At 43.0% G+C, this 13,019-nt stretch overlaps 1 protein-coding gene across 7 annotated transcripts in view; it reads right to left on the bottom strand.

The window, feature by feature from the left end:
- The window catches only part of dpp7 (dipeptidyl-peptidase 7), a 32,795-nt gene that overhangs the window by 12,376 nt on the left and 7,400 nt on the right, over positions 1–13,019 (bottom strand). For all 7 annotated transcript variants that reach the window (XR_008569976.1, XR_008569975.1, XR_008569977.1 and 4 more), the window contains exons 5-7: positions 9,995–10,130; positions 7,664–7,745; positions 7,266–7,432 (exon numbers count right to left, since the gene is read on the bottom strand). Coding sequence is in view for 4 of the 7 variants with exons in the window: in XM_054772791.1 (XP_054628766.1) it covers positions 7,266–7,432; positions 7,664–7,745; positions 9,995–10,130 (385 nt within the window). In the remaining 3 variants the exon portion in view is untranslated. The remainder of the gene's footprint in view (positions 1–7,265; positions 7,433–7,663; positions 7,746–9,994; positions 10,131–13,019) is intronic.

Here is a 13,019-nt window from a genome sequence, read left to right on the forward strand (position 1 = left end):
GTCATTACAGCTTTAGTTCATCAGGAAGTGACGAGAATTGACGGTGCGACGTCACGAGCAGGAGAGCTAGGCTCAGTGCTAGCTGTGAGTGTCGAGAGAGTTGGGAAGTGTGTTTATGTTGGCGTGGATGTAAAGTCCTGCAGTGTTCTCCGCTGTTAATAAAGCGATTAAAGTGCATCGGCGACGTGAGTCTCTCCTTCCCCACAACAAGCGGCATTACAGTATTGATCAGTGCACATTGTCTCACACCAGGAAATAAACGGTGTCACTGTCTGCAACAAGCTCCAAAGAAGACGGCTTTTTTTATGTGGAACAACTGACAGTTTGTGTGGATCTTGTGAATGATTGTGACTGAGCTAGGACTCAGTAATTAAAGTCTACACACGACAGCTTCATTGATTAAAAAAACGAAACTTTTTTGTGCATGAAGCTTCTACTTGAGTTGTTAATTTGGCCGCTATATACGGTCAGATATTGACCAAGGGATACAAAACGGGTGGCCACTGGCCGCGTTAGACAGGTGACCGCTATACACAGGGTCTATAACACGCAAATTTTCTGCGGGGGATTTTTCAGTGGCCGCTATAGGCAGGTTTGACTGTACACTAGGTCCCCAACTTACAAACACCCGACTAGCAAACATTCGCGGATACGAACACAAGCCGACTGGTCTATATTTTATTTTATTTTGCCTTGTAGTCACTCAATCAGTATTTATACTGCGACTGTACATGCTTGACCAGTAGAGGGCACTGTGACACTGCTAATTGGACCAACAGAGGCAGCGTTAGAGCTAATGGGACCAACACAGGAAGAGTTAGACGCTGGAGAGATACAGTGTAAAGCTAAATGGAAAGCTAAATTATACAACTCGGACAGAGCGTGTGATTACAGTTTATGAAGACTTAATAGGCCTGCTTAACATAACCCAGGTTAACTGGATGCTCAAAAGTAAAAGCATGTTAATAAAAACAGCAATAAATACTTTGTATAAAGAAACAATGACACAATATGGTTATATAATCTGTAAATATGTGTATAATAATCTATGTTGTTTAAAACCTGTTCAAATGTGAAAAGAATGTAAATTCATTAGTTATTGTAATTTACGTTTGAATTACGGAAATGTGACTTTCATTTTGAAAGGGTACGTTGCTACGTAACCCATGTGACTAGCTTCATTTCCTGTGCAGAGGAGGGAGAACATTACACAGTCAGCACATAGTGCGCAGCAGAAGGAGAAGAGCAGGAAACTTTCCAGAAAAATATGAAAACGTGTCTAAATACTATTTTTGTTGTCTGAAAGTGCAAAGAAGGTATTTTTGATTTTCCACCGTGTTCCTGTTTTGGAGATGTTTTATTTTCTCGAACGGGACTTGGTGAGTGAAAGAAATGTATTTTATTTCGTTTGAAAGTGATGTGAGATAATATAGTGGTTATGTTTTGTGGTGAAGTTTATGGTGTATTTTCAATTGTTAACATTATACTGTTGCAAGTGTATTGTTCCTTCCGTCATTTCGGCGACCACTTGTTAACGAGCACTAATTAAGAGACAAAAGTGACTGTTCTTTATTGTAACACTACCCACTGGTTTATTTGATGTATTTATGCATATTTCATGTTGTTTATGATAGGCCAATTAGATTGGGTTTGAAGAACTATCGAGATAGATCGACATAAGAGAACATGTGCTGGAGCACATGTGCTTGAGATGGAGCCACCCACGGAACCTGTGAACTGCATGCGCCAGGACCAGTTCAGGAGCAACAAGCCCTCTGCTGACCGGTGCATGGTACTACAACTGGTAGGATTATCCATTCTTTCTGCAAAACTGCAGTGGACCAAGGATAACTGCTGGATTGTTATAGACAATCAAAGGACTAACAAATAGAAAAGAAAGAAAGAGACTTATTCTGGTTATTCAGTCTTTTGCTGAATTATTCAGAGTTTTGTACATTTTATTATATTTGGTATTGTCCTCAATTATTGTAAAAGGGTTATTTTTGCAATAAGTTGTTTTGTATGTTTGTAAACAAACTAACAAATGTAAAATTCCAAAAAATAACTTGAAGGGAACCAGGATAGAACTAAACTTGGTTTAATTCCAACCAAGTAGTTAAATAGAAAACTGATCAAGAACTAACACGAACTGAACAAAAGGTTGCAACTGAGTACTAAACCAACAACGGAACTAAACATTAGCCATAATACCAAATCTAGTGTCAACATAGTGCTAAACTTAATTCTTTAAACCAAAATAAGTTTTAAACAAAAGAGGTAGAAAGGTTTAACTCAACTGGAAGTGTGTGTGTTGTATGTGTAAATGTTTTTGTCCGTAGTTATAAAGCCGTTTCTAAAGCTTTGGGACTCCAGCGAACCACAGTGAGAGCCATTATCCACAAATGGCAAAAACATGGAACAGTGGTGAACCTTCCGCCAGCAAACCAAAATTACCCCGACAACTCATCACAAAAGACCTCACAACAACATCCAAAGAACTGCAGGCCTCAGTTAAGGTCAGTGTTCATGAATCCCCCATAAGAAAGACACTGGGCAACAACGGCCTACATGGCAGAGTTCCAAAACAAAAACAACTGCTGAACAAAAAGAACATTAAGGCTCTTCTCAATGTTGTCAGAAAACATCTTGATGATCCCCAAGACCTTTGAGAAAATACTGTGTGGTCTGACGAGACAAAAGTTGAACTTTTTGGAAGGTGTGTGTCCCATTACATCTGGCGTAAAAGTAATGCTGCATTTCAGAAAAAGAACATAACATCAGTGGTCAGCGTGGTCATGTCATGCATGAATGCTCAGATAGGTGGAAGGCGGGTTCCGCTTTTTGTTTGCTCACCTCCCACCACCCATCTAGAGGCCCTGATGATATTTCCATGACCATTGTGAATGCCAGGGGTAAGACTGTGCAGCCTGCCATAATGCCTACGCTGCCATGATGTTGTGTAGTCGGCTGTTGTAAAGTAATGCAGGCCATCAAAGTAGGCTTTCACTAGAGCAGTGATGGATAATGGACATGGAAGAAGCTGAAGGGTTCCCAGAGAAGGTTGTGGGGAACTGATCCAAAGGCATTAGCCAAGTCGAGGAAGGTTACATGGAGGTCTATTTTGTCCTTCTTAGCAGTTTGGACCTGGTGCCAGATCATACTGGTATGCTCCAAGCAACGCTGGGATACTGGCCTTCTGTATAGACGTATCAATGTACTTGTTCTTCTCCAGGTAGGTGGACAGTCTCTGTGCTATCACGCTGAAAAAGATTTTCCCTTCAACGTCGAGAAGGCAGATTGGCCGGAATTGACTAATATGTGCTGCATATACGGCACTCTATTCAGTCCACGGGTTGAAGCTGATCTTGTATTATGTTCTCCACTTCCTTCCATTTTGGAGGGCCAGTCTCCAGATGTAATTCTGGAGGTTGAACAGGTGGGATATCATGTGGGATGACTAGTGGTTCGTGCCTTTTCATGGTGGGCCTTTTCCAAATGTTCTTCCAGTTCTTGCATTGGAGTTTTGAGGGTTCAGCTTTTTTTTTTTTTATATAGAACCGTGTTCTTGTGTGTTCCTTCCTCTTTCGCAGTTTCCTCAAGTTCTCTGCTCTTCCTAAGGTCGCCAACCAAAATTTGATGTCTCTCTGAAGTAATGTGAAACCATTTCTGGCTGCATCAGAGGCCTTCTTCCACTGCTTTCTCAGCTGCCTTCTCTCTCTGATCAGTCTTTGGATGTCTTGCTGTCTCCTGGATTGGACTGGTGTTGGTGGATAAAACACAACAGCAAGTCACCTCTGAATGACTGAAGACAAACAAAATGAATACTTTGAACGTGGCCACCAGCCTGTTGATGCCGGGGCTTGCGCCGGGGGGGGGGCGGCTTGCGGTGATTCCCCTTGACTGACACGTGCTGCGGGCACCTCTGCGCTCTTGGGGCGGGTTTGGCGGTCTCCGGGGGACGGTGCCGGTGCTGCGGGTGGCCCGTGTGCCGCCGCGGCGGCTGGTGGTTGCTGCGCTGTGGCGGCTGCTGGGGCGCCGGGCCAGCTGGTGGGTTGGGGCTTGGTCATGCTTGCGGGTACTGTGGGCCTGGGTGGCGGGGTGGGTGGGCGGGTGCCCTGGGGCCAGGCCCGCTGGGGGGGGTTGTGCTCTGCCGGGCGCTTGGGCGTTTGTCGCCGTTGCGCTTTGTGCTCTGCCGGGCCGCTGTCTGTGTCCTCGCCTCCCCCGGTCTGTCTGTGGGCTTGTCGGGGGTGGGGCTCCGGTGCGCGGGTGGTGCGCTGTCGGCTCTGGTGGCATGTGGCTGGTCTGGCTTCTGGTGGTTTGTGGGGGCCGTTGGCTGGTCTGCTGCTGGTCTCGCCTTCTCGGCTCTGGTGCTTGGCCTCCCTGCGGCTTGGGGTGTGGTGCTCCCGCTCCCTCTTCGGGGTTTGCTGGCCCGCGGGTGTCGGTTGGCGCTGTGTGGTGTTTCGCCTGGCTGTTCACCCGTTTTCCCGCCTGCCTGCTCAGTTTCCCGCTTTCCTCCTCGCTGGCGGCGTCCTACCGTTGGGAGGGTGTGGCCTGGTGTCTTCCTGCTCCCCGGCGGTCCGCGCTCTCCGCGCCTGGGTTCTGGATCGTATGTCTGGGACCCCGGGGTCCCCGGCTCCGCTGCTCCTAGGGTTACCAACGGGGGATAGGGTGGGGCTTCCGGGTGTGCGTGCGTGCGTGCTTGAGTGCGTAGGAGTGTGTATGTGCGTGCGCGTAGGGGTGTGTATGTGCGTAGGAGTGTGTATGTACGTGCGTGTGGGTGCGTAGGAGTGTGTATGTGCGTGCGTGTGTGTACTTTTATTTATTTATTTATTTTAGTAATTTAATTTTGGGGGGGGGGGCATACAGGGGTTTGCTCCGTGGGGTCGGGTGCTGGGTGATACATCTCTGCCGCCCGTGCCTCCGCCGGGTGGGTGGAGGGTGTGCCTCCTGCATCCCTTGGCGGGGCGGCCCTGTGTCGGGGGTCGGGCGGGGGTTGGCCCGGGGCGGGCCGGGCTCCGCTCCCTGGGGGTGGGGGTGGCGGTGGGTGGGATCTGGCGCTTCCGGCGCGGGCGGGCTTCTTTCCGGTTGTGGAGGCGTCTCTGGGCCTGCTGGTTTGTGGCCCCCGCTACCCGTCTGCCTTTGTGGGGTGTGATCTCTCGCTGGTCTCAGGGGTTGGCAGTCCTCCGGCCCGCCGGCGCCCTGTCCTTGGCTGGGATTACCTCTCTTCGGCCTCTTGCTGGTCTTCCCGGGGGGGGGGCTCTCTGGGCTGGCTCTTGGGGGACTGAACTTTGTGCTGCCTGCCCCTGTGGGCCTGGTGGCCTTCTGGCGGCCGGGGCCCGGCCTGGCTATTTGGGGCGGGGCTCTCTGGGAGGTGGAAGGCGGCCCCTTTCCTTTCATGCATTCTCAGTGACAATTACACGCCCACACATTCTTGCACCTTTATATATATGAAGTCTTCCTCACATACAGAGATACCTGTACATATGCACACTCACAGTACATATGTATTTCCCCACATTACTCACTGAGTTATCCAGGGTGTTATTATGTTGTTGGTTTTATTACAGCGACGGTGATATCAGCAGTATGACTATAGTTTTTATTTTTTGTTTTTTTTTTCTTTTTACAATGATGTGCATTACAGTAATTTTCATTCTGTTCACTATCATGGATAATCATTTCATTACTACAATTATGTGTGACTGTTTCAATGCAGTATTATCATTGTGATCACTATCATAGTTCATCATTTCATGACTGCTATTATGTGTGACTGTTTCAATGCAGTATTGTCATTGTGATCACTATCATAGTTCATCATTTCATGACTGCTATTATGTGTGATTGTCATTGACAGCTTTGTCATTGTGGTTGTTGATATTGTTTTGTCCTTATGTCCTTGTTCGTCTTTATAGTTGTCACAGACATTTATTTGCTGATGTCGTCCTGTATATTTCTGTTGTTCTATCACAATTGTTGTTCTTGCTGCTGTTGTCCTTGTCTCTCTTTTTTTTTTGTTGTCCCCCCCCCCGGTTTCGTTTTCTCTTCTTCTCTGTCCCCTCCTGCTCCGGTCCGGTCGCTCCAAATTTGCTTTATAACAAGCATCAAAGTCAAATAAATTTTGTATGACAGGGGAAGTGTATATCACACTTCTCCCTGGCAGAGTAAATCTGTTGAGCACTTGACGGCATTTAGATCTACAATTCTATCTGCTTTAAAGGCTGGACAGGACAGGGGGAAAAAAAAAAAAAAAAAAAAAAAGAACGCGGCCACCAGACAGCAGCTCAGAACACACACACATCTCTCAGCATCGTCTCTCCTCCCTGCTTGCCCACAAGGCAAAGGTTAAACAAGCCCCACAACATAGCTGTCCAGCCAATGCCTGTAAGAAATGACACCGTTTATTTCCTGGTGTGCACTGGTCAATACTGTAATGCCGCTTGTTGTGGGGAAGGAGAGACTCACGTCGCCGATGCACTTTAATGGCTTTATTAACAGCGGAGAACACTGCAGGACTTTACATCCACGCCAACATAAACACACTTCCCAACTCTCTCGAAACTCACAGCTAGCACTGAGCCTAGCTCTCCTGCTCGGGACGCCCACCGTCACTTCCTGATGAACTAAAGCTGTAATGACACTCTGCCGTATAAAAAGTAAAATATTAAAAACAAGCATAAGACATTACTAGCACAGCTTTGTTCTGTGGGTCGTGGATATATTCTATCAGTTATTATTAAGCCTCTAGCTTCCTTTTAGTAAGTAAAAACCTTGGCTATGATTGCACTACATTGTCATGTAGACCTACAAAGTACACTTGGAAGAACAAGAGGTGAATAAATGTATTGCAACTGATGTGAAACTGATGAGGGGTAGGATTAAATAAGCTTTGCTTCTTCCTACTCCTTTTTGGACATGCAAAATTGTGAATTGTACTATGTGATGTGCTACTGTTTGACTCATGCATGTTCAGGATTAAAACCATGAACCATGATAATAACAAGCCTAGTAGTGCTGTACAACTGTTATCCGCAGTCCGCAGTGCCCTCTACTGGTCAACATTATTATTATTATTCCCCCCCCCCCCATTTTTTCTTCCTCTACTGGTCAACATTCTACAGTACATGTCATCATCAAAAGAACAGCAAAAGAGTTAAATTTTTCAAAGAATTGAACTTTTGAATTTGAATACTGCCAAGCCAAAGATGCCAATGTTTTTGGCCACAATCTGGACAATACAATATAAAACAATGTTCATGTCATACCTTGACAGGGTTGGCAGGCATGTTGCCCATGAAGTGAGTGCTGTAAGGATAGTCCAACATTGCCATCAGCGTGAATGCGTTCCTAAGCAGCCCATTTAGCTGCTGGATGTCCTGAGCAGATGATGGACGCTTACAAAGGGTGAATGCGGACTGAATTTTCATGTAATCTAATAAAGTAAACAAGAGAAAATGATGTGTGATTTCATATTTAGACATAAACACCAAATTCAATTGTTTAAAATAGGGGTTTTAAAAGAGGGTGTGACCCACCCCCAGGGAGTGTTATTTTTTTCAAGTGGCTGCACTTCCTATGAAGTATTCTTCCACCTCACACTTTGAAAACCACTACTTTGTACCATTTTTACTGGAGTAGGCCTGGGAACATATCAAGCATTTACCTTGCAGTTCACCTAATTCTTTAAGCTGATGGAAAGCTCCTTTTACAGCATCCCTGCATTCAGGAACAATGTTCTCAAAATCCTGTTGAAAGTGAAAACACAAGCAAAAGAAAAGTGTTTAAATCACAAATACTATGCTAACATTGTTGGATTCACCCACACACATACCGTACATGTGACACGGGCATTTTCATTACCGTTATGTCCCGTATATCACTGGAAAGCTTCGAGTCAAGACTTTTAAAACAGTTCAACACGTACGATAATTTAAAAATCATAAAAATTACAATTTAAAATTCTGAAGAAATTGAAAATCCAGTCGACATAAATATTTTATTGTTTCAGCCTTTCATCCGTACAGCAAGAGCGTGAAATTATATATTTTTTTCAAAACACCAAGAACAAGGTGCCCGTTTATGTTGACTGTAAAGATAGTGGGGGTCGATCACATGTGGTACCCACGTCATAAATGTCACTCTGTAGATGGCATATTACATCAGTCAGCTGTCATTAAGCTCCCCTCCTGATTTGCTGTTGCTCCTCTGCAGCAAAGAACATATGACTCAATAAGCAGCACAGAGTTGGGTTATTCAGATTATGGACAAACTAACTCAGCAGTAAGACGCCTGTATAGATAACAAAAGTTATCCATTCACTTGTAGCGGCTAGTTATGTCGAAAAAAAGTCAATTGTTTGATAGCGTCTTGAACTCCACTATAGAGATGCGTGTTTTTCCACTTGCTTGTGAAACTAGTATTTCATGATTAAATGTGCCTATTGCTGAAACCTTTTTAATATCTTGTTTTGAATTCGGCTGCATTGTCTTTTGTGTAGTCATTTTTATTTTTTTAATTTCTTACAGCAAATGCTAACAGGACATAATTACCTTTATTGCCACATTGAATTGAATTGTGAATTATTGAATGATATCAACTATTTTGATGACCTGTACACTTTGAAACTGAATGTAAATTATTCATCTTTTGTATTTAGTATAGTAGTTTCAAAGTTTACCAGTTAGATTTGATATAAATGTTATGTTTTATAGTAAAAGGTAGATAATTTTGACTTGTAAGTTGCATGCTGAAAAAGTGTGGGCACCCTGATATACAGTACATGTACATATATACTCATATTTATACATACATTGAAAATATATACAGTGGTACCTCGGTTAACATCTGGCCCGGTTAGCTAAAATTTTGCCTTGGTTTGCGCTTGCATGTTTACGCCGGCATCTTGGATCACATGTGCAAGATGAAATCTTGTCGCGGGCGTCATTTTTAGAGCAACAGCTTTTGTTTATATCAGTTTTCTGCTGCCAGAGAAAGATACATCACGTTACAAACACACTGACCGCACAAAAGAGATATGCGATGGACCGTACAGAGACAAGGGTGCATGCAAGACCTCTGAATTATATATGACGTAATGAGATGACCATCATCATTTCAGAAGTATGTAAACGACACACAACCGCGCACAAAGTGTCGGCACAAAATGTCCACGCTTCCGCACAACTTATTTACACCTTGTCAAGTAGGCTACTGTTTACTAGAGCACGAAAATACGTACAGTAGTACGTACATCACATACAGTATGTATGCAGTGACACCACCACTGCCCGCATCTGAGAAGCAGTCGTGGTGTTATTCGGCCCCGATGTGTCCTGCGTGATGCCACGCAACAGCAGCTAGCTTCATTAATTCCATTATTTGCAAGGGACCTACTTGAGAATTCCCCAACTTGCTCCAAGAGGTGGTAGAAAAGTTAACCCATTCATGTGAATGAGACATTCAGAGTCATGCTTTCATGTGGTGCGTTTGTGGTGTGGCTTTTATGGATTTTACATTCGTCAAATTTGACAGCAACACAATTTTTTTTTTTTTTTTGCTGAACAAATTGCTGTTATGTGGTTGTTGTCCAAGGGTGTCCACTACAGGTAAAACGATGTTAAATGTTGACTTCTCCATTCCATATGTCATGTTTGTGGCATTGTTTTTTGAATGTAAAACTGTGCATGTTAAAAAGCCTTTACCTCTCTGCACAGAATTTTTGTGGCATAAGTGCAGAAACAGTTGCCCTCCAAGCATAATCTCCTTTCTATGTTTATTGGAGGATTTGGAAGTTTGGGCATCCCTGACCAAGAACCACATCTCCTTCGCTAGGGCAAACATGTGATGGCTTTCATGTGATTGAGTGGCAACAAGCCAGGGTGTACCTGGCCACTCGCCCACAGTCAGATGGGATTGGTTCCAACTAACCCATGACCTGGATGACAGAAAATGAATGAACGACTCACAACAAAAAGTGTATATCCATCCAACTTACACTTGTGACATCTCGAAAGAACTGTCCGGGGTCCCCCAGCCCAGCAACAGACAGGATGGGAGCACTGGCAGCCAGAGCTCCAGTCACCAGGTTTGGATACTTTATTCTCATATAGACAGACAGCATACCGCCATAACTGGGGCATAGAATGAAACAAATGCATGTTAGGTTGAACTTTGAATAGTTGTAAACAAATAGAAAGTTAAATAATAATAATGATAATGTAACTGTATGATAATCATAACAACGACGACAATAATAATACCGTAAATCAGGGGTCACCAACGTGGTGCCCGCGGGCACCAGGGAGCCCCCCACGACCACACGAGGCGCCCTCAAGCCTGCTTTCCTTTCAGCTTTTCAGTTAATAATGTGATAACACTAAAAAGAAATGCATTCTGAAAAGCAAATGTGAGTTGTGGCTACCAGCATGTTCTTAATGTTCTGGCTATAAAAATAATTGTTACAAAAATGAGTAGCTCTTGGCCGTTTTCATTTAGTAAAAGTAGCTCTAACAAGAAAAAACATTGGTGACCCCTGCCGTAAATGCTACAAGTAACACCTTTTATTAAATGAAATACCTACAAGTCTCTAATTCACGCATGAAACGCTGGAGGCAACAGTTGTGGCTGGCGGCAACCACTTGATGTAGTTTTAATTCATTTGAGTTTATCAATTAATTAGTTCATTTGCGGTATATTTTTTAATAACTAACCATGAGTTGAAAGACAGCTACATTTTCCTTTCCACTTTGTCATGCACTCCAAATCATTATTCAAGGTAAAACATTTCAATAAATGCCACATGCATAATGTGAGCATTTATGATGATGATGATGATGATGATAATAATACTACAGCAGATCCCTGCAAAATTGGGATTCAGCATTCATGCCTCTGTAAATTCACAGGTTTTTAGTTAACATTAGGGGTGCACCAATTACAATTTTCTCTCTGATCATCGACCTTTAAAAAGCCTGACCTGCTGATTCCAATTTTGGCCGATAGGATTTTTTTTTTAAGAACTGACAGCATACACCTTCAATGTTCCCATCTTATTTTGTTGAAAGAGCTTCAGCAATACCAGTGAAACAATACAAACTTGTTTTAACTGCATGTGAGGTCGTTCTTGCAAATAGAAATGAAAAGTTTAGAAACATTTTTTCCAAACTACTAAATGAAGGCAGTTCTAGTCTTTTGTTTGGTTACATTTTTAAAAACAAATAAAACTTGCACAGATTATACTGCAGACCTAATTTGACCCTCTTACCAAAAATAAAGTGCACAGCGAGCAAAAATGGCTGGTCATCCAAAGCAATGAACTCCAACATTTTCCTCATAGGAGTGTAAGCTAATTTTTATAACACCCTTATTTTGTTACCACAAGTAAACAGGATGTGTTGTACACTCCAATACCGCCCTCTTTTCACATACACGAGCCTGCCATGTTCTTCTTTGGTGGTCGTCTCCTTTCTTCCTCTTTAGGAGTGAATGTGGGTTGGCAAACTACCTCATTTGCGCGTTACTGTCAACTACTGGGCTGAAGTGTGGAGCAGAAGTTTGTCAGCAACAAAAAATATTAAATAATAATAAAATAAAAGCAGCAAATTAACTGGTAGGGTTGCCAACTTCTGCAAAAGTAAATCAGGGACACCTTGTTGGCAGGGCCAACCAACCTGCCTGTTTTAGGGGTTTTTTTTGCTTTTAACTGTGTAATTTGATGCCTATTTTAGAATAATACTAATACATGGGAAAATAATTGTTCAATAATACATTTTATAACAACACAATTAACTGAATAAAATAACAATTTAAATATCTTTCTCATAGAAATCTGCCCTGACAGTACAACAGTATAAAAAGAAAGGAGAGGTCAGTTGTTTTTGTTTTATGCGACTGGCAACATTTAAATTTTTCAAAAAAAAAAAGTCACAATTGGGGCCCGTGGACCAGAGGCTCGGCAGATAACGCCTAGCTAGCTTGCTGCCAACAGAGCGACAGAAGAAAGTGAGAACAATGCAAAATGTGTAAACAAAGATGGTAGAAAAGTAAATCGAATGTGACTTGAAACGAGAGCGATCACACACGCTGGCATTGATAGGCTTAGACCGAGAAGCTGTCGCCAATTGACTCCACATTTTCTGTCATAGTGGAAAGGATATAATGCGTCCCTTGTCAACGTACTTTTATCTGGTCACACATGCATGAGTAGATGAAAAATTGACTCGTGATGTCTCATATTTTTTTTAGTCGCAAAAAGTGACCTCTTAGTTGCTGACTGGACCCGTGTGATGAAGAACAAACTCCGCTGATGCCACTGGTTGAACACAAAGAACTTCATTAAAATATGCAGCGAGCATTAGTACAGGCCTGCAACATCCTGTGAGAAGGCTAGGTCAGAATCAAAACACTTCTCACGTGAGTACAGCCAGCAACAGTCTTCTACGTATAAACCATTACGTCAACCTTTTCTCTCGAAGTTGCACTCATGTATATTATGACATATGATGAGCCAAATGTTGCCCCGGCCTTAAGATCATGGCACCAACAAGTCTGGCGTCTTAGGTTGTGTTCACACTGCAGGGTATGATGACCAATTTGGACTATGATTTTTGGGTTTTTTTTTTGGTTTTGTGCGGTCATTCACAGTACCAAAAATAAATGCTTCCGGTTTCTGTATATTGCTTCCTGCGATGGCTATCTCTGATCAATGTAACATCATGTAACACGACTGACACCTAGTGACCAGCGTAGAATACTACATATCAAAACGTGTCTTTCAATGCATCTTCTGAATGCCTTATATTTGTATTTGAGTTCATTTAGCCATTATTATGCTTGAAAATGCTTCATTTAGGCCAAACATACCTAAAATTTGCTAAAATATTCATATATTTGTCTAATAATAAGCATATTCAAGCAGGAAAGAGCGATGACGTATTAATATATTTACAAAAACCGAGATACAGTGAAGCTGCGAAATTTGAAGTGAGAAGTGGCAAGGGACGACTTTATTTGAAAACTTT

The sequence above is a fragment of the Dunckerocampus dactyliophorus genome, chromosome 4 (genome assembly GCF_027744805.1).
Source record: "Dunckerocampus dactyliophorus isolate RoL2022-P2 chromosome 4, RoL_Ddac_1.1, whole genome shotgun sequence".
Classification (NCBI taxonomy): domain Eukaryota; kingdom Metazoa; phylum Chordata; class Actinopteri; order Syngnathiformes; family Syngnathidae; genus Dunckerocampus; species Dunckerocampus dactyliophorus.